We start from the raw sequence: 21,427 nt of genomic DNA, 5'->3' as shown, positions 1-21,427 counted from the left end.
ATAGAACTAAATTTCTAATGGCCTTTTCTGTGGTAAATCTCCAGGAAGAGATTCATTTCCTTTAGATACTATAACATCATTTTGGAAATTATTTTGTTTAAGAATAATATATAATCAGCTGTTTCTCTTCCTCAATGACAAAGTTTCATAAATCAAAAGAAAATAATTAATCATAGCAGCTGCTGGACAGAAATTGAATTTGGTTTCAACTATTCCACATTGCAGAGTGAAAACTTGGCAATATTGTTGAGTTGTTTTTCAAATAATTCACATAAATTACCAGAATAAGTTCATTTTTGTAGGCTCTCAATGTGATGCTATTTTTTCAATGTCCCCACAAATTTAATTACATTGATATGCCTTTTTGTGCTGCTTTTTAAAACATATTTAAATTTCTCAATCACACAATCCAGTTTATTGGTATTTTGCCAACAAAATCTCTGGAAGTAGTGAAATTAAAGTGGACTCAGTGACAAGAAATTGGAAATGATTGCAGTACTTTTTTTTTCATGTATATTTGAGAGAATGGTGGAAGAGGGTTATGATTACTGAAACTCAGTGCTAGACTTCAAGAGAAGCGACTGAAGTTCAAGTGATAGAAGGGGATTGTTCCATGTTAAAGCATAGGTCTGGGTTGAGTTAGAGGAGGTGGTAAAACATGCTTTTTTGGGGGCTCTAACTGTTAGGGCTCAAGAGGTAGGAGGGAACACTAAGCATAATACATTGTAAATGAATCTGTCTGTCAGAAGAATGACACATCAGATCCCCAACAGGAGACCTGGTGTAATATTAATTATTTAACATTATGTTTCCAGGTAAAAATGAAGAGCCTGCTTCAGTGTGACTAGGTCTGCCATTAAGAAGGTCTGAATGCTCAAAGGAATTTAGGGTGTGTAATTTTCATCAAATGTATTGCACACAGAATTCACGGTGCATGCCTCACAATCTCTGCGTTACCTCGAAGAAATATTGAGAAGTGAAAGACCAATCATTTTTCAATTCATTTCCTCTGTATAGCATATTGTGCAATAGTGAAGAATGCCTAGCTTTCTTTTCTAAAGATGTTGAAAAATATTTCTATCTTAATATTATTATGAACTTGCTGAGTCATCGGTTCACATTAAGGATCATAGAGCAGAAATTTCAAAATGATAAAATGAAACTAACCAACTGTGGCGGTACGCCATTAGGCAGGCGAACCAGCCCCGCTTCTCATGCACGCGGCGGGGCAGCCAGCCAAAATGGGATTTCTTCCCGATCTCGGCACCGGGCTCAGAAGCCCACGCTTGGCGACCCGCGTGATGCCCCGGTGATGTTGGGGCCCCCACCGCGGTTCTCAGCCAGGTCCGGGCTGGGAGTATAAGACCAGCCAGTCAGCCTGCAATAAATGAGTTTTGCTCAATGAACTCAAACCATCTGGTTGTCCGATCCTTCAGTTAGCAGTGTAGCCGCTGCTACACAACTATAAAAAATAATTGACGTGTTGTTGAAATTAATTTTGTAGATCACAACTTCATTTCCATTTATAGACTCACAACCTTTGTCTGTTGCCCCTTTTTGAAGACATATCAAACTCCTGAGCCGATTAACAGTTGTATGTTACAAATAAGAGTAGAACTTGCTAAATCTTTGCCTTGGTTCTTGTTTGTGCTCAGTTCAATAGCTTGACAATTTATTCACTATGATGGCCTTGATTTTGACCGTAAACTCATGAGCCACTTCTGTTGACGAGCAAGCTGAACACCTCCCCTTGTGTCTATTTCTATTTAAATGGTCTTCCCTGTACTGTCCTGTTTGGGGGGGGGGGGTGATGGGGGCGTGGGGGAGGGAGCAGTTTGAGTGCAGTGTAGGACCTCACAAACAATGGACTTTTTCGAAGTGAGAACTGGTGAGCCCCACGACCAGGCTCACTCACTCTTACCTTCTGACCAGAAGCCATTGAAAACTTAATCAATCTATGCCTTTGGTATTCCCCCATATTTTCTCAGAAGTCATGGGCCCATCTTGACAAACTGCATCTTAGCATATCTGAACTTAGGGGCAGCTCTTTTCCATAATTCTAGTTGAACAGAAGCAAGTGACATTTCAAGTAGCATCACAAACAATTTTATTTTTTATATAAAATACATGTTTTGAAATAATAAAAAAGCTTTGTGGTTATTCATGCATTTTGATACCATTTCTAATACTCTGTTTTTCATGGTAAGACCTTGGGTATATGAAAAGAAAGTTCAAAATATTCATCAATGCAATATTGTCAGTTGATTCCTGTCAATATTTGTTCATCATTAAGGATCTCTATGTGATTTAATTGAGGAATAATTAATTTGTAGGCTTAGACTTTGCCATACCTCTAAGATAATTATGAAGAAAATAAAGAAGCAATTTTTTTTTTACATTTCCTTTTCCATTTGTGACGTTTTTGTTTCAGAAGCGTGAAATGAGAATCCCAGTTGGTCTAATTTTTTAACATTCTATTTCACAACACTTGAACTTTTTGCTTTAAATATAATCACTCTGACACAATAGGTTCTCTTATTTTCTTGTTGCCATGAGACGGCTGCAACTTGTAATTTTTTGGGAAGCTTCTCTGGGTTCCATTTGAAGGGATATACATACTTGCTGATGACATGATTAAAATGACTATTATTCAGTTAGTCAAGTAATATCAGTAAACCATGATGTAATACGTAATTAGAAGAAATATATCTTCACCAGGTTATCCAAAAGAAGGGTAATTCTCTGCTGTCTTCCTTTGGGAAGATGGACAATGACACAAAGTTTACTTTGAAACAGTGGGCAGTGGGCATACATTTGGTGACATATTTCCTATAGACTATCCAGACCACGGAAAAATATTACAGCCATTCAGCAGGTGATAAAATGCTGTGGACAAGACTTTCAACCAGAGCCAACCCTGAGCAGGTAGTAAGTGGGAGATGTGCTATATTTATCCCCAAGATGCCCATATCCTTTAGGTGTCAAGCCTTTTTGAAGTATTCTTTATGAATTGCCAGCACTCCACGAGTATGCAGAATTTACTCAATGCTTTGGTGGAGGGGTGGAGGGTGGGTGGGTTAGTTGTGGGTTATGGCACGTGGCTCAGGGAATTGCCAATATGATTAATATGTATCAGATCGTTTGACTAATTAAAAATCCTGAGAAAGATGAATACATATAATCAGAAGAATACAAGCCATTAGACTCAACTGAAGGTAACTCAATGTAAACTTGGTCATTTTCATTCAAGTGTATTATCGTACTTCCTGAGGCTTGATCAACATAACCTTCTGTATAATCATCATATGTGTACATGATTGGTTCATTGTTTTTGAACAGTCCAACCCAGACATTTCCTCCTTTGACTTGTAAATGGTAAGTAAATTGATAGATACCTGGTGTTTTACATGTAAATATTCCAGTTGATGGGTCATAATCATGATTTTGATTGGCTACTATTCTGTCAAATGCTATAGGTTGTCTTACTTTTGGAAAGGATTGTGAAAGAATAGCGGTAAAAGCTGGATATGAGTTTGTGACTCCTGGTACAATGTAGTGACCATTGTTGCTCCCATGTTTTCCTGGTTGTGCACTTTTCCCTGGAGGCCCTGGCGGACCAGGGGGCCCAGGCGGACCTGGAGGACCTTCTTCACCTGGAGGACCTGGCGGCCCATGAGCTATTGTTTCGTGGAAGCTGGAAGAACGACCTGGTGGTCCAGGGAGCCCTGGAGGTCCTGGGTCTCCCTTTTCTCCTGGGAATCCTCGAGGTCCTTGATAACCAGGTGGTCCTATTGGGCCAGGAGGTCCAGGAGGTCCAGTCAACCCAACTTCACCTGTGAATCCTGGTGGTCCTGGAAGACCCGGAGAACCAGCTTCTCCTGTTTTGCCAGGTGGTCCAATCGGACCAATCGCACCTTTAAGACCGGGTGATCCCCTCACACCTTGTGATCCAGGTGGACCAGGTTCTCCTGAAATTCCTGATTTTCCTGGAGCTCCCCCAGGACCCATTTCACCCTTGGGCCCTTGATATCCTTGAATGCCGACTGGTCCTGTTGCCCCTTTAGTTCCCGGCGCGCCAGGTGCACCGGGTGCCCCTCGTAACCCTTGAGGCCCAGGTGGACCAGAGGGTCCTGAGAGTCCAGAAGGTCCTGGACTGCCTGGAGTGCCTGGCTCTCCTTTCTCTCCAGGGTATCCAGCAGGACCTGGTGTACCTGTGTCCCCTTTAGGACCTGGTGGACCAATTTTCCCAAAACCAGGAAGTCCGGGTTCACCCGGCAAGCCTTGGGACCCAGCAGGTCCCTTGGGACCAGGAGGACCTGGTAACCCTGGGATGCCATCTGCTCCAGACTTCCCAATGCCTGGTGGTCCTGGTAATCCAGGTGGACCTCTTTGACCCGGTTTCCCAGCGATTCCAGATGAGCCTGCTAAGCCTTTTTCACCTTTTTCTCCTGGTTTGCCAGGAATGCCTGGGGCTCCTGGTTTTCCATATCCTGCTTTACCACGGACTCCTTGTGGCCCTGGTGGTCCAGGAAAACCCCTGTCACCTGGACGTCCTGGTATTCCAATTCCTCTTTCTCCCTTTTCACCCATCAGACCTGGGGGCCCCGGTTCTCCTTTTTCCCCAGGTGGGCCTGATGGTCCTGAAGCACCTGCTGGCCCTGGTGCTCCTGGTTTACCAGGAAGTGACAATCCAGTTGGCCCTGGAAATCCCCTTGGACCTGGAGAGCCTTTCTGTCCTGGCATGCCGACAGGTCCCATGCTCCCTTTTAGTCCGGTATCGCCTTTTTCACCTGATTTTCCTGGTGCTCCTGGATTACCTTGCTTTCCTATGCCTGGCAGCCCCTGTGGGCCTGGCTGCCCTGGAGGACCTGGTTGTCCTGGAACTCCAGTTCCTGGTTTTCCTGGGTATCCTGGTGGACCACGTAGTCCGGGTGGACCAGGTCGTCCTTGATGACATCTGACTGTTAACAAAAAAGGAAGAGATCTGTTTTAGATTCTGGTGAAGACCATAGTTACATTGTTCATTATTGGAGATGAACTGGTTTATTTTCGCTTGGATGTACATTTTAAGATTAAGTAAAATTCCCCAATAATGGAAAGTACTCAAAAGTACCAGAGAAACTGACAAAGGGCTCACGCTCTAAATATCAATTCCGTTTTACATCCTGTGGATACTGCGTGAGCTGTTAAGTTTCTCCAACATTTTAGTGTTCTGAACTAGATAGCAGCGTCCACAGATTTTCTGTTTTACCCCCAACAATGTGAAGCTGGTTTTAATTTTTGTTGCATATTTACCAAAAAAACCCAACATGGCAGATTGAGCTCTACTGGCAAATAAGCAGATATTTGGAAGCTATATGAAGAATAAGAGAGGGGAAGAAATGATTTGAAAGAATTTGAAACCAATTTTTCACCACTTGATCAAAGAACAAATCCTTGAATTGGAATTTAGTTGCATTCTATAAGTTGTCAAGGTTGGATTCGCAGATATGGATCAATAGAATAAATTGCATGTTAATTAATGCCAGCTGTGTTCCATCTTGGTTGTGTGATCACCTTAAATACATGGACACACAAATCTTAGCTGATTCTATTGGGTAGTTTAGAGAGAGTGCTTGGATTCCAGAAACAGTTTCATTTACATTGAACAAAAGGCCAGCCCGTCTTCTCTGGTGAATGCAAATGGTCCATTATTATTTCTCAAAATAGACCAAGGGATGTCTTGGTCAATAGTTGCGTCTCAAATGGTGGAAAATCTGAGCATTACAACATTGTTTTTATAAACGTTCTGTCCCTAAATTGTCTTTGTTTCCTGCATAGCAACTATGACCATCCTTTGATAAGTCCTTCATTGATTGAAGATTTACAGCAACACATCAATTAAGTTTGTGTATCTACCTTTCCCTTTACGTAAGCTTCCCTTTACTTTTCTAAAGTAATGTAATAAATCGTTGCATAATGGTACCGCCCAAGCTGCTGAAGACCCAACTGCGCTGGGTGGGTCACGTCTCCAGAATGGAGGACCATCGCTTTCCCAAGCTCGTGTTATATGGCAAGCTCTCCACTGGCCACCGAGACAGAGGTGCACCAAAGAAGAGGTACAAGGACTGCTTAAGGAAATCTCTTGGTGCCTGCTACATTGACCACCGCCAGTGGGCTGATATCGCCTCCAACCGTGCATCTTGGTGCCTCACAGTTCGGCGGGCAGCAACCTCCTTTGAAGAAGACCGCAGAGCCCACCTCACTGACAAAAGATAAAGGAGGAAAAACCCAACACCCAACCCCAACCAACCAATTTTCCCTTGCAACCGTTGCAACTGTGCCTGCCTGTCCCACATCGGACTTGTCAGTCACCAACGAGCCTGCAGCAGACGTGGACATACCCCTCCATAAATCTTCGTTCGCGAAGCCAAGCCAAGGAATGGTACCGCACAAAAACAGGACACAGCCCAGTACTCCAGATTTCAGTGAAATGCATCTACGTTATGTGGTTTTGCTACGCTCCAGATTAGTGAATTTCACATTATAATCACCTCCAGTTCAAACAGTTTCTCCTGAATTCCATCTTGGCTTTATTAGTAATAATTTTATATTCATTTTTCTTGATTTTAGCCTGTCTCACTTTTCTTTTGTTTTATTTATTCATTAGATAATCGAGGGTGTTTCTAGCTATTGCTGGTTATTGTTCACTGCCTCTGAACTGAGTGATTTGCTGGGCTTGGTGAATACAATACTCAGGGTTTGGAGTATCATAGCAGAAAGGATGGCTGATTTTCTCTCCTAAGTGGTATCCGTGAAGGAGCTGGGCTTTCAAGACATTACAGTGGTTTCATTGTCACAGTCTTTATGTTAGTTTATTAAATTATTTGCACATGCATTAAGCTCATACCTCTAATTTTGTAGTCAGACTTTAGTTTTATTGTCTGTCCTTTGGCAACAAGCCCAGGAACTAATAGCTATACCCAGCAACAAAAGAAATTTCTCCATGTTTATCCAACAAAAACCTTGCATTATGTTAATAATCTCCAGCAGGTCAGTCTTCAGTCTTGTTAATGAAGTGAAGTGTGGCCTCATCTGGTCAGCTTTCTTGATAACGTGTAAACTTCAAGTTGTGATATTATCCTTGAAAATCATTTTGCACCCTCTTGAAAGATTTCATTTTTTTGGAATATTTTATTTAAATTTTTTAAAGAAAAAAAAATCCCATGGTACATTCAATTAATGAAAGATTATACATATAAAAGCAGACATGATATATCCACCCTCCCTCCCTACCAACCCCTCCCTTACCCACCACCCACCTCCCCCCAACACCTCAAAGAAAGAAAAGAGATTATCAATAAATATATAAATTCTTATTTACTTCCATGGAGCCGAGTACCATCTAGGACGAGTCTCGAGAGGCAAGATTTTTAAGCCTATTTGTTGTAAATTATGTTTTTTTTTATGAGAGATACAAGATCTCATTTCAATTTGCCATCTTTGCATCCCTAAATTTGTATCAGATTTTCATGTAATGGCTACACATTTCCTCGCAACAGCCAATGCCAGTTGTAAAAATTCAATTTGATACATAAAGTTATCCTTAATTTTAAACTATACATTTTAATCTTTCTAACAATGAAAATTTAACCTTTAACACTTTTTCTAAAAATAATTTAATTTGCATCTAACTTTAATATACTGCCAAGTTGAATGAAAAAAGAAACCTATTTCTTTACAATATCTAAAACATAAATCTTAAAAAATCAAATTAAATCTTTTCAATCTTTGAGGTGTTAAATATAACTGATGTAGAAAATTATATTTTTGTTAGAATGTGAAGACCACATTTATGTCTGTTTCCGTGAGTACAGTCTAAATTACAACAATTCAATGCAACTTTGACATCTAACGGCTTGTCTATCAATATTTATTATCTGAGAATACAAGCCTAACAATAACATCAAAACTCTTATTCTTTGTAACAAAGAAAATGCTATTTCTTCCATCACTGCAAGTCAGTGGACCTGATAATATTTTGCAAGTTAAGTCATAAAACAACTTTAACTGAAACCCTTTAGTCAAAATACCACATTAAAACTGAAGAGAAAGGGAAACAAAAAAGGAAAAGAAACCAGGGAAATAAATACAAAGCCAATCAATTCAATCAAAAACAAGGAAGAAAATAATGTGTTCAAATCAATGTAGACTTTTTTTTCTAGTTCTGACAAATGATAAAAATACATCTTAGAATGCCCAACTCTTAAAAAAAATCTTCAATAATATTGCTTTCAAAATATTCTATTCCATTAGGAGTGGGGTTTGGGTAGGGTATTCTCCCATTCTGACACCTTGAATTAGTCCGCTGCTTCCCAGATCCTGAAAAATCTCATGTACTGAACTTCCAAGCAAGTATTCCATCATTTTTGGCAAGGACAATGACCTTGACCTCATTGTACAAAAACGCCCAATAGAAATTTCATGTTTTACACCCGATTCACTGGCAAAACCACCCCTTCTGTGCAGAAAACATCCATGCAACCCACAACATCCAGAGAGAAAATGGGATAGGTTCATGGATGGGAGAGGTATGGAGGGCTGTGGTCAATGGGATGAGGTGGATAGTTCAGCACAGACTAGATGGACCAAATTGTCTTCTTCTGTGCTGTATTGTTCTGTTGTTCTTTCTCTAGCTGCATAGACACAATATTCCAAGACTGTTGAGAAATTCTGTTCTGCTAAACTTCCAATGTTTAAAAGTCTGAAGTTTGAAGCAAAAACTCCCAAAAGTAAGGTGAAACCAAAGATTTTTAACTGGCCTTGCAATTGCCAAAATATAAAAAGAAAACTGCAGAAACTGGAAAATTCTTGATAGGCCAGCTGTTAATCTCATGCAATTTCTGTTTTTGCTATGTTAGGGTAACTTTGCTTAGATAACGGTCGGAAATGGACAGAAATAATGTGCCATAGAAACTCAAATTACCAAAAAATAAATGACAGTATCCATGTGGTTTCATTCATTTTTCAACAGTACGTATTAATCTAAAGGTAAAGAAAATGACAACTGAGCTGTGTTCAATGTTTGGAATGCAGGGAACTAACAGTAGCTACTTTTGGAGTATCCCATAGTTTGAGTGTTGGGTGGGATGATATTGGTCCTTGAGTGGCAGGAAAATATAGCGTGAAAGAGTGCAAAGTCATGGAGTCATAGAGCACAGAATCAAGCTCTCTATTCTAATTCATATGTGCTGACCAGTTTACCTATCTGCTCATCCTATTTGCTTGAATTTAATCCTTTTCCCCAAACTTTCTTATCCATGCATTTGTCGAAATGTATTTTAAACATTGTCACTGCACCCGTTTTTATCACTTCCTTTTGCACTACCCTCTGTCTGAAATACTTGCAATTCAGGTCCTCTTTGAATCTTTCCTTTTTACCTTAACTTTATGCCATCTAGTTTTAGACTACCCCTGGGAAAAAGACAATGAGCATTCACTTTATTTATGCCCCTCATGACTTGACCAAATCACCCATCAACCTCTTATGCTTGGGGAAAAAAAACTTACCTATTTAACCTCTTGTGACAACTCAAGCCCTCCAGTCTCAAGCTCTTTTTCCACTGCCATCCCAGTTAATTGGCCACGCAGTATATCCTGGGATAGGAAGTTGTTTGTGTTGTTTCCACTGGGCTATCTTTAACCAGGACACTGACTGGTTTTCCACTGAATACAACTCATCCCGGACATCGGAAAGTCTACCTTCTAATGGAATGCAATAGATAAAAGTTGTCCTTTTTCCACTGGTTTAATCAGCATGTTGGCATCAGCTGATGCTGGGGATATGACTGGGGTAAAGGCCGTCAATCCCCAGTGTGATTTGATGTCATTTGATCGCTTTCCTTTTCTATTGGACCCTTAACCGGTTAATTCCCCATTAATTCCTGGAACAAGGTGCCATTGGAAAAGGGGCTTCAGAAGTATCCTCATGAATCTTATGCACTTTTTCGGCTTACTAACTGACATGCTTCATATGGCTAGTTTACTAGAACTGTTCACATTACTCTCATTTGAAACATGACACATGAACTCAGTGCCCTGATTGATGAAAGTGAATGTGTGAAATGTCTTCCTTCAACACCCTGTCTACCCTGTGTTCAGGAAATACATATCTGTCACCCGTTGTGACCTCTTTACCACAATACCATCCAAAGCTCTGCCATTAACTGTGCAAATCTTACCCAAAAAAGCCTAATTTACCAAAATGTAACACTTTGCATTTGTCCAAAGTAAATTCCACCTGCCATGCCTTGTAATCTAAGACAATCTTTAGTTTAAGATAGATTTGCAGGGGGATGGGAACCAGAGTGCCAGAGCAGATAGAGAAGTGGAGGAGGGAAAAGATGTGAACATTGCATACACCATTAAAAGTTAACGTGTTATACATGGTGGAAATTTTCTAAAGTCCATCTATTTCAACGCAAAGAGTATTGTAGGAAAGTTAGGCGAGCTTAGAGCATGGATTGCCATGTGGAATTATGACATTGTGGCCATTAGTGAAACTTGGTTGCAGGTGGGGCAGAACTAGCAGCTCAATTATCTGGGCATGATAGAACTGGAGTGGGCGAGGGGAACTGACTGAAAGGTGGAAGTGTGGTATTGCTCATCAGGGAAAATATCACAGCTGTGCTCAGGCAGGACAGACCAGAGGGCTCGATTATTGAGGCTATATGGGTCGAGCTGAGGAACGGGAAAGGTATGACCGTACTCATGGGGTTGTATTATACACTCCCCAAAAGTCAATGAGAATTGGAGGAGCAAATATGTAGAGAAATAACAGACGGATGCAGGAAACACAAAGTTGTGATAGTAGGGATTTTAATTTTCCACATATTGACTGGGATTCCCATACAGTAAAAGGACTGGATGGCTTGGAGTTTGTCAAATGTATTCAGAAAAGTTTTCTAAATCAATATATAAAAGTACCAACTAGAGAGAATGTGATACTGGATCTCCTTTCAGGGATCAAGACAGGACAGGATGACACGGACTCGTGGGCCGAAATGTCCTGTTACTTTGTAGTATGTCTAAATTTTTTTAAAAAACAGGTGAGAGAAGTACATGTAGAGGAACATTTTGAGTCCAGGGATCATAATGCCATTAGTTTCAAGTTAATTATGGAGAAGGGTAGTTTTGGGCCTTGGGTTGAGATTCTAAATTGGAGAAAGGAAATTTTGAGGAAATGAGAAAGGATCTAGGATGCGTGGATTGGAATAAGATGCACAACATATGTGGAGGACCTTCAAAGGAGAAATTTTGAGAGTATGAAGTTTGTATGCGCTTAGCAGGATTAAAAGCAAGGTTATGAGGCATAGGGAACCTTGGTTTTCGAGAGATGTGGTTTGGAGGAAGAGAAAAGTGAATAGCGGGTATAGGCAACATGGAGCAAATGAGATACTTGAGGAGAATAAAAAATGCAAGAAAAAACAAAAAAAAGAAATGGGGAAGGCTTTGGCAGACAATATGAAGGAAAAATCCTAAGGGTTTCTACAGGTGTATTAAGAGCAAAAGGATAGTAAGGGACAAAATTGGTGTCCTTGAAGATCAGAGTGGTCGGTTTGTATGGAGCCAAAAGAGATGTGGGAAACCTTAATTTTTTTTCATCCGTATTCACTCAGGAAACAGGCACAGAGTCATGGGAAGTAAGGAAAGCAAGCAGTGAGATCATGGAACCTACACAGATTAAAGAGGAGGATGTGCTTATTGTCTTAAAATAAATAAGGGTAGATAAATTCCAGGACCTGACAAGATATTCCCTCAGAACGTGATGGAGGCTAGTGGAGAAATTGCAGAGGCTCTGGCAGAAATATTTATAATGTCATTAGCCACATGTGTGATGCCGGAGGATTGGAAGGTAGCTCACATTGTTCGATTGTTTAAAGAAGGCTCCAAAGATAACCCTGGAAATTATAAGCCAGTGACCCAGATGTCATTAGTAGGTAAATTATTGAAAGGTATTCTAAGAGATCAGATATACAATTAATTGGATAGCCAGTCACTGATTAGGGATAGTCAACATGGCTTTCTGCGTAGTGGGTCATGTAAGACCAATCATAGAGATTTTCAGGAAGATTATCAGGAAAATTGATGAATGAAAGGCTGTGGATATTGTCTACATGGACTTTAGTAAGGCCTTTGACTAGGTCCCATATGGGAGGTTTGTCAGGAAGGTACAGACGTTAGGTATTCACGGTGAATTAGTGAACTGGATTCAACAATGGCTGGTGGGGAGAAACCAGAGATGGTTGCTTCTCAGACTGGAGGCCTGTGACTAGTGGTGTGCCTCAGGGATCGGTGTTGGGACCATTCTTATTTGTCATGTATATTTGAATGATAAAGTGGTAAATGGATCAGCACGTTTGCAGATGACACTAAGATTGGAGGTGTTGTGGTCAGCAAAGAAGGTTTTCAAATGAGCAGAGGGATCTGGTCCAGCTGGAAAAATATAGGATGATAAATAGCAGATGGAATTTAATGCATAGAAGTGTGTGGTGTTGCATTTGGGAAGGACAAACCCAGAAAGGATATAGACAATAAATGGTAGGGCACTAAGAGTGTATTGGAACAGAGGGACCTGGGAATACAGATACGTAATTCCCTGAAAATGGCGTCACAGGGCTGTAAAGATAGATTTTGGCATATTGGCCTTCATAAAGCAAAGTATTGAGTGTCGCAGTTGGGTTTATCATGGTAAAGTTGTATAAGGCATTGGTAAGGCCAAATTTGGACTATTTTGTGCTGTTTAGGTTACCCAACTATTAATAAGATAGAAAGAGTGCAGTGAAGACTTTTAGGATATTTCCCGGACTTCAGGAACTGAGTTACAAGGATAGGTTAAACAGGTTAGGACTTTATTCCTTAAAGCACACAAGATCATATCAAATATGTATAAGAGCTGGCCTGCTGGCCGCTATGCCAGTATAGCGCATGCACAGCTAATACTACAAATCCCAGAATGCTTTGCAAATGCATTGGCGTCAGCTTGCTAATCGCCCCCACCTCCTCTCTTTACTTTCATTAGCGTCTGCGACCTGTCGCCTAACTCACATGTAATAAACCCCTTACGAAAAATGGCCAAACAAAAGACAGAAAACAGGACCTTTCAAGACAGGTGGGAGGCAAACTCTGACCCCAGAGTTTGATGAACTTGCATCTAAGAAGAGATGCCAAGTATCTGGTTTAGACCCAGGTGCATCAGAGTAAATCACAGTGTAGCAAGCTAAGCTTGGATTCATATTTTCTTTGGTTAACTTTGGACTGTTCATAGTTGAAAGATTGGATTTTCATTGAAGCAAGTTGTTATTTTTTTGACTTGTTGGCTTGTGAAAAAAAATACATTTAAAAGGAGCTTAAAGGCTATAGAGAAATATTATTTATTGAATATTTTATTTCTCATTTCTTAATGCTTCTTCTAGAAAGAGTTTAACCAAAACTATTATTAAACATTTATTTTAATAAGAAAAAGTTTAACATTACATATGTTGAAAGAAGAGAAAACATGCAGATGTTGTTGAAAATTTTCAATAAATATTTAGTTTGGCCCACGACTTAGTCCAAGTTTTTAATTTTGGCCCTCTGTGAATTTGAGTTTGACACCCCTGCCTTAAAGCATAAAAGAATGAGGGGAGATTTGATTAAGTATTTAAAATTATGAGGGGATAGACAGAGTAAATGTAGATAGTCTTTTTCCACTAAGGATAGGTGAGATACAAACCAGAGGACATGGTGTAAGAGTGAAAATAGAAAGGTTTAGGGGGAACTTGTTCACAAAGAGAGTAGTGGGAGTGTGGAACGTGCTGGCGGCTGAGGTGGTGAATGCAGGCTCAATTTTAACATTTAAGAAGTAGTTAGACAGCTACATGAATGGGAGATGTATGGAGGGATATGGACTGGGTGCAGGTCATTGGGACTAGGCAAAAAAAATGGTTCAACACAGACCAGAATGGATGAAGGGGCCTTTTTCTGTGCTGAAGCATCAATGGTTCTACCCTTCTTTACTGTTCACTCTTCCCACAACCCTTAAGAAGGGATCGTGCCCGAAATGTCAGAATATATCTTTATCTCCCATGAATGCTGTGAGACCTGCTGAGTTCCTCCAGCATTTATGTGTTTTTGCCACAGTTGAGGTGTGGTTAGGATGTATTTAAAAATAAATGGGTTGGATCCAATACTTTCTCAAAGGGCAGTGGTTATTTTTATTTCAAACTACCCTGACCTCCATATCACTAGATGTTTCTTTCTTTTATCCTCCATTCCACTTTGACCAGCCTACCCCACTTTGCAACTGGGAAACATTTATCGGCTTAACTAAACTCTAAACTGAATTTGTTTACCAGAGCAGTATGATGGTGATCGTAGGGGTGAATCACGCAGGAGGAGTGGGATCCTTTGTGACATCAATAGGTATGTAAAATAAAAAAATAAATGTTTGATAATCAAAAGGCTCTTTCAGGTAGCCAGAATACGCCAATGTAAAGCTGCACATTCTACCCCTATGTGGCTCTCAGGGTACCCTGAAAGAGCAGGAGGTGCCTCAGGCGCACTTTCTATCCCTCTTCCGGGAGGGATAATCGCCAGAGCACTGAAGTCCCCCTAGACACCTGAATGCAGCCGTCTGAAAGCTACAGTGGACATGAGCCAGAATACACTCCAAGGCGCCTCCCGTGCAGCTGTCTCTTTCAGGTGGACGGCGCAGCACTTACAGGGTTGCTACCTGAACAACGATTCCAAAGCTCTGCATCTGTTTCTGCAGGTGCATTCTTGGCAGAGAATGCACCTGAAAGTGGCTAAGGAAAGACGTGATTGTGACAAGATAGTTACAGGAGAAGTTGTGGCAGGATACTTAATATTAGCAAGAGTATTTAAGGTTGATGCCAGGAAGTACTTATTCACATAAAGAAAACTGGAAATCTGTGAATAATATCCAAAACCTTTAGATATTATTAAATTAGAAACCTTTAGATGCGGGGCAGCACGGTTGGCATAGCAGTTAGCGCAACGCCTTCACAGAGCCTGTTATCTGGACCGAGGTTCAATTCCCTTGTTGTCCGTAAGGTGTTTCGATGTCCCCCCTGTGTCTGCGTGGGTTTTCCCTGGAGGCTCCAGTTTCCTACCATCATTCTGTACTGGAGGTGTAGATTAATTAGATGTAAATTGGGTGGCACAGACCCGTGGATCGAAATGGCCTGTTACCATGCTGTATGTCTAAATTTAAAAGTTATTAAATATTAGAATCAATGGAACAGTACGTTGAGAGATTGACAATATTTTGCATGGAAGAATAGCTGCACATATAAAGCAATGTAAAGCAGAATAAATAGCGCTGAGAAGGCAATAGAAAACTGAGTCGCTATTGTTCAAAATAACCAATTCAACACAAAGGTGATGAGTGGTGTAGTGTACTGATATAGAAAGTTACCATGAAGGATTCATTAAGAAGTGAGTAATTTGGATGTGGACGTTTAATGATGAAACAAAGGAATAATAGGAATAGATGGGACAGAAACACATTTCAGAAAATCCATATTACTTCAGAAGAGAGCCATGAATAAACTAGATTTCTTATTTCCCGAGAATAATATTCCATCTATTGAAAATTTATGACGGGTGATGCAATTCTGTTTGAAATACAACCTATTTCTCACCTCTGGGGACTGAGTTAACAGATGCTTGATTTTCTTCTGAGCTTTCAGAACTTCGATCTCTGTTTCGAGGACCTGTTGAGGGAAAGTCAACAAAAGACTATGGAATTTTATGAAAATGTTTGTTTGTTCTTTTGAGTTCATGTACAAGCAGAGAAAAGTAAAATCTTCAATTGGATTGCCGCAAGTGATCTTTTAGCTGTCCTGAAATAAACTTGACCTTCTATTTATAATGAAGAAGAAATTATGTTAAATATGAATGTGGCGGTTGTGCATATGTAGCTAAGGTTGCAATAATAGTTTGTACCTTGTACCTTCTTAAAAAAAATCTTTAGAGCTTCTGCTTACTAAGAAGATTTTTGAATGATATTAAAATTTCAAAAGGACAATACAATGTCAGATTTACAAAACTGAAGAGAAAATAATAATTTGATGATATAAACATTCCAAGATTTTAGTTGTGGGTTTTCTGCTCTGAATTATATGGTGTTTGTATCACGTATGTGGAAGATTTTGACAAAACTATTCGTACAGCTAGAAAAAATATAATTATTTAAAGGTTTAATTGTAACCAATTCTTTTAAATTTTTTTGTACTGAGTTAAAACTTGATTGTACATGAATGAAAAGTAAGCAGACAATCGAAGTATGAGCCATTATTTTGATGGCTTTCCTTCAACACACCTTTGCATAGTTTTTAAATACTAACATTTTGATTATATTTTATCTGCGCTTGTACCTGTACTTCAAATTCATAGTTTATTTAAAAATACAATGTTCCAGTATTTATAAATGACAATGAACCACATTAGCTATATATTCAGAATTGGTTTTATTAGTTTTAGCTTTGACATTCTTTTTTTTATTGAAATCTTGTACTAAATAAACATTTTCATGTCATCCAGCATCTAAATGATATTTCTGCAGTGATCATACAACAAGTCTAAGGGTTTTTTTTTTCCAGATTTTTAAAAATAAATCAATACTCTGGGTTGAATTTAGTACTTCGACACATCTGAATCACTGACAATACCACATTCATCGCACTGGACTGTCTGTTTGATCACACCCTTATGACTCAGGCAAGATTATTCCTGACTGAGCCATGTCTGCACTTTGTGGTTAAAAGTTAAACAATTATCATTCATGAATCAATTATGTGAAACTAATAGAATGTTCTTTCTTAACAACAATTAGACAGACACACTCTGTCTTAAAATGACTGCAAAGCACACTGGTGCATCTCAAAGATTTTTTAGATAATTTTTAATCTTTGCATAATCAAAATTAATTAATATATAATGATTATTTTAGTCTTCATTGGAATATTTTATTTTGGTCAACAACTTTAAAAAAAAAATCGCAACAAACATCAGCCAAAATGGTTCGTGCTAGGAAGACTATGCAGTAATTTAAATTAGACATATTCTCAAGAGTAATAGGGCCTTAACTTTAAGTATGATTATTTTGTTTCATTATTACTATAACTGATTACATTCCTTCTCATTAATTTTTTACTTAGAATCTATGTTAACAATAACCGATCCTTCATGGAGATTTTCATACCTGCTCAATGCTTATTGGTTTTGTAGGGTTTTTTTTTGAGTTTTTAGTTCATCTTTGTTATTTTCATTACATGAGCTAAAGATTTGGGACAATGGGCTGAATTTTCTAAGGCTTAATGTCCTAAGGAGTTAATTAACCTTGATGGAAATAGTGGTCTTACGTTGTCTCAATGTCAATGTATGACATTGACAAATTTTACTCCACTTGCTGGAGATATGGGGCGATGAACTCAAAATTGCCTCAACTGGCCTGTGTCAGTTGATTTCAGGTCAGAGATTCCATTCATTTTGGCAGCAATTGTTGGACCGAAATAATATTTTTTAAAAGTTATTTTACTTTTGCTTAATGTTTTCAATGATTTGTGCTGACCTTAACATCTCTTTCAATAACCTTTCACAAATAATTTACATTGATCTTGATGTTTTCTAGAGTTTTATTTTTCAAAGCCTCTGTCAGCTTTGGCAGAAACTAAACTTCCACTCTCAGCCTTCCTCCAAAGCACATCAAAGGCATTCCAGCAATGAGTCTTTGCACTACCCGAGGCCAGCCCAATTCCAAGATGCAGAGGGAGAGTAAGATTGATCCTCTGCCCTTCACCTAGCTTAATGTTCCCAGGCAGCAATCACAGATTGTATATTGGGGTTCAGGTGGAACCAGTCCTCTACAGTGGAGATGGCATTTTGAACTACTATATATATATATTTTTTTTTTATTTTTAATTTTATTTACAGAACGGTAGAAGCCAATTCTGGCCATTTAAACCCATGCTGCCCAATTACATCTAAATTAACATACGACTACATACCTTTTTTGGAAAGTGGGAGGAAACCCTCGGGGAAAACCCCATGCAGACATGGGGAGAATGTCTACTCCTTACAGACAATGCTGGATTCGAACTCTGATTGCTGGTGTTGTAATAGTATTGCACTAACCGCTACAATAACCCAAGGACAGTAGTTAATTTTTCATACAAATTAGAGTTAGACTTGGTAAATGTATTCATGTAAGTTTTGCAATCTATAGAAGTTTATCTTCTTTCCTTCTTTGGCTTGGCTTCGCAGACGAAGATTTAAGGAGGGGTAATGTCCACGTCAGCTGCAGGCTTGTTTGTGGCTGACAAATCCGATGCGGGACAGGCAGACACAGTTGCAGCGGTTGCAAGGGAAAATTGGTTGGTTGGGGTTGGGTGTTGGGTTTTTCCTCCTTTGTCTTTTGTCAGTGAGGTGGGCTCTGCGGTCTTCTTCAAAGGAGGTTGCTGCCCGCCGAACTGTGAGGCGCCAAGATGCATGCTTGGAGGCGATATCAGCCCACTGGCAGTGGTCAATGTGGCAGGCACCAAGAGATTTCTTTAGGCAGTCCTTGTACCTCTTCTTTGGTGCACCTCTGTCACGGTGGCCAGTGGAGAGCTCACCATATAACACGATCTTGGGAAGGCGATGGTCCACCATTCTGGAGACGTGACCTACCCAGTGCAGTTGGATCTTCAACAGCGTGGATTCGATTCTGTCGGCCTCTGCCACCTCAAGTACTTCGATGTTGGAGATGAAATCGCTCCAATGAATGTTGAGGATGGAGCGGAGACAACGCTGGTGGAAGCGTTCTAGGAGCCGTAGGTGATGCGGGTAGAGGACCCGTGATTCGGAGCCGAACAGAAGTGTGGGTATGACAACGGCTCTGTATACGCTAATCTTTGTGAGGTTTTTCAGTTGGTTGTTTTTCCAGACTCTTTTGTGTAGTCTTCCAAAGGCACTATTTGCCTTGGTGAGTCTGTTGTCTATCTCGTTGTCGATCCTTGCATCCGATGAAATGGTGCAGCCGAGATAGATAAACTGGTTGACCGTTTTGAGTTTTGTGTGCCCGATGGAGATGTGGTAGTCATGGTGGGGAGCTGGCTGATGGAGGACCTCAATTTTCTTCAGGCTGACTTCCAGGCCAAACATTTTGGCAGTTTCCGCAAAACAGGACATCAAGCGCTTTTAGTAGTTCATTATAGCATTGGATGCTTGGTGGAAATGAATAAACCAATAAATAAATTTCTCATTAAGCCTGCAAGTTAATTAAATGAAATCTTTTAGGATTTTGTCTTCTTTTAATTTTTTTTCTTTTATAATTGTTTTACTTACAGTTGTTTATATTGTATGATGGCAGAAACTGGGACCATTTTGCCTTATTGCAATAAGCCAGTGTCTCACTTAATTCGTTACACCATGTTTATGCTCTTGTACCTGTTGAGCATCTGGTCCTCGATGGCATTCAGTATTATTTCACAATAAGGATTTGTATGTTACTGCTTTCTTGGATGGGTGACTGGAATACTGTTGCTCTGTTATTCTATTTAGTGCAATCAATTACATGCTATTGCTATTATTTATAAATTTACCACATTTCATATTTATTTCTCATGACATTGAAGGAGGCTATTGGGTTATTACCGTTCTCACAGAAATCCCTTTACCCACGCATTTATTCATTTGCACATAGCCATCATCCTGATTTGTCAACTGCCCACCTCCAACGACTAATTTACAAAAACCTATTAACCTCAAAACCAGAACATATTTTGGATCTGGGAAACCAGTGGACTCAAATAAATAAACACTGTAAGAACTAGAAATTTGCTGTTGCGTTTTCTTTTCTTCCTGCAACGAAGTTGTCTTGACAGCTCTAAGCTAACAATGTGGAATAATCCACAAGAGGGATGGTCTCCACTCCTTATTATCTATTTTGTTTATGACTTGTGTTAGAAGAGTTAATTGAAAAATACTTTTAAAGTAGGATTTTAATTTTAAATGAGGATGTATTGGGTGCCACTGAAATATTTTAATCCTTGCATTGACTTGTCATTATGCAAATGCTACCTGCTGAGGATTTCTTAAAACTGTCAAAATATGTTGAAATTATAACATACATTTTTTTGGTTTCAAACTTGAAACATTGGTTTTAAGAAATATTATTGATATTTTCCCCTGATTATACAATATCTAAATTAAATTTTCTTTGTCAATTTTTAATAGTTGTTCTTTCCTTAGGATAAAACAAATTTAGAATTTTTAAAAAAATCTATACTTCTTCTGTGTGAGCTGCAATAGAATGTAAATTTGTGTTTCTGGTTTGATGCAGTTTTAAAATATTTCTCCCACTCGGGTCATCATCCTTTTTTTTATATACATCTTTGATTGAATCTTCAGAGCATCAGAATAATTTAGATCCAAAATTGAAAGTCGAACCTGTTTTAATTTGGAAGTTTTCATACTTTTGAGTGATGGAAAAAAAGTAATATAAACACATTTTACACAGACGTTTAATCCTTGTGTTCTGAATTTTTTTTTCAATGAATCCTTGTGAAATTCTAAAGAACTTCTAGATTAATTTGCTGAAAGACACAATGTTTTACAATTGTAAGAAGAATCTGCGCATTCAATATGGCCACTTAACATCTTCTGCTTAGATTTTCAGAATATTACTTGTCAAGATTGTTTGATGATTGGAGCATTGAATATTAGTTGTACAGTATAACATTGTAGGCATTCGTTCTTCTAAAATACAATTGTGCAATATCCAGTAAATGTCCATGGCCCATTAACTTTCTCTGATTTTGTTTGCTGTTCAATGCAAATATGTCTAGATTATTTTACATTGGTTAGTTTTATATAATACAATTTGTCCCCCTTGTGGATCTAGTACATCAGCAACAATTTACATTATACTGGAACTTTAACATTGTAAAATATCTAATTATCTTTGGTGCAGATATTAATTTTAATTTATTTCAGTGATTTCTCTCCTGCAAATTTACCAGACAACTGGTTACATTTCATCTAATTTGATATTTAATCAATCACAAATTTATTTGCTTTTGTCATTTCTAAAAAAAGTTTAATTGAAGATCATCTATGGGCCAAAAGCTAATTAAGATATGTATAAATTAAGTAGTTTTAAAGGTGGAATACTGTAGCAGCATATTATTTCAATAATTACTTGGCTGCAGGTTTGTGCAGAAGTGACCCAGTTCATCAACCATGGTTGTCTGAGGAGTTGAACTTGGAAGGAACTTGGGTGGCACATTTGGTGTAGCGGTTAGCACAATGCTTTTACAGTGCCAGCGATCGGGATGGGACTGAACCTGGGTTTGAATCCCGCTCTTTCTGTAAGAAGTTTGTATGTTCTTCCTGTGTTTATGTG

The 21,427-nt window shown here is 39.1% G+C and overlaps 2 protein-coding genes across 3 annotated transcripts in view; one reads left to right on the top strand and one right to left on the bottom strand.

Moving 5' to 3' along the window:
- Window positions 1-21,427, top strand: part of nt5dc1 (5'-nucleotidase domain containing 1) — a 725,609-nt gene that overhangs the window by 300,804 nt on the left and 403,378 nt on the right. The window lies entirely within an intron of this gene.
- LOC138736873 (collagen alpha-2(IV) chain-like) overlaps window positions 1-21,427 on the bottom strand; it is a 146,247-nt gene that overhangs the window by 124,281 nt on the left and 539 nt on the right. Inside the window, 2 exon segments of the mRNA XM_069886999.1 lie at window positions 3,705-4,961; window positions 15,684-15,755. Coding sequence (XP_069743100.1) covers window positions 3,705-4,961; window positions 15,684-15,755 — 1,329 coding nt within the window.

The sequence above is a fragment of the Narcine bancroftii genome, chromosome 6, assembly GCF_036971445.1.
Source record: "Narcine bancroftii isolate sNarBan1 chromosome 6, sNarBan1.hap1, whole genome shotgun sequence".
Classification (NCBI taxonomy): domain Eukaryota; kingdom Metazoa; phylum Chordata; class Chondrichthyes; order Torpediniformes; family Narcinidae; genus Narcine; species Narcine bancroftii.
The sequence above is the reverse complement of the archived record's forward strand: the minus strand, read 5'-3'. Positions and strand labels throughout refer to the sequence as shown.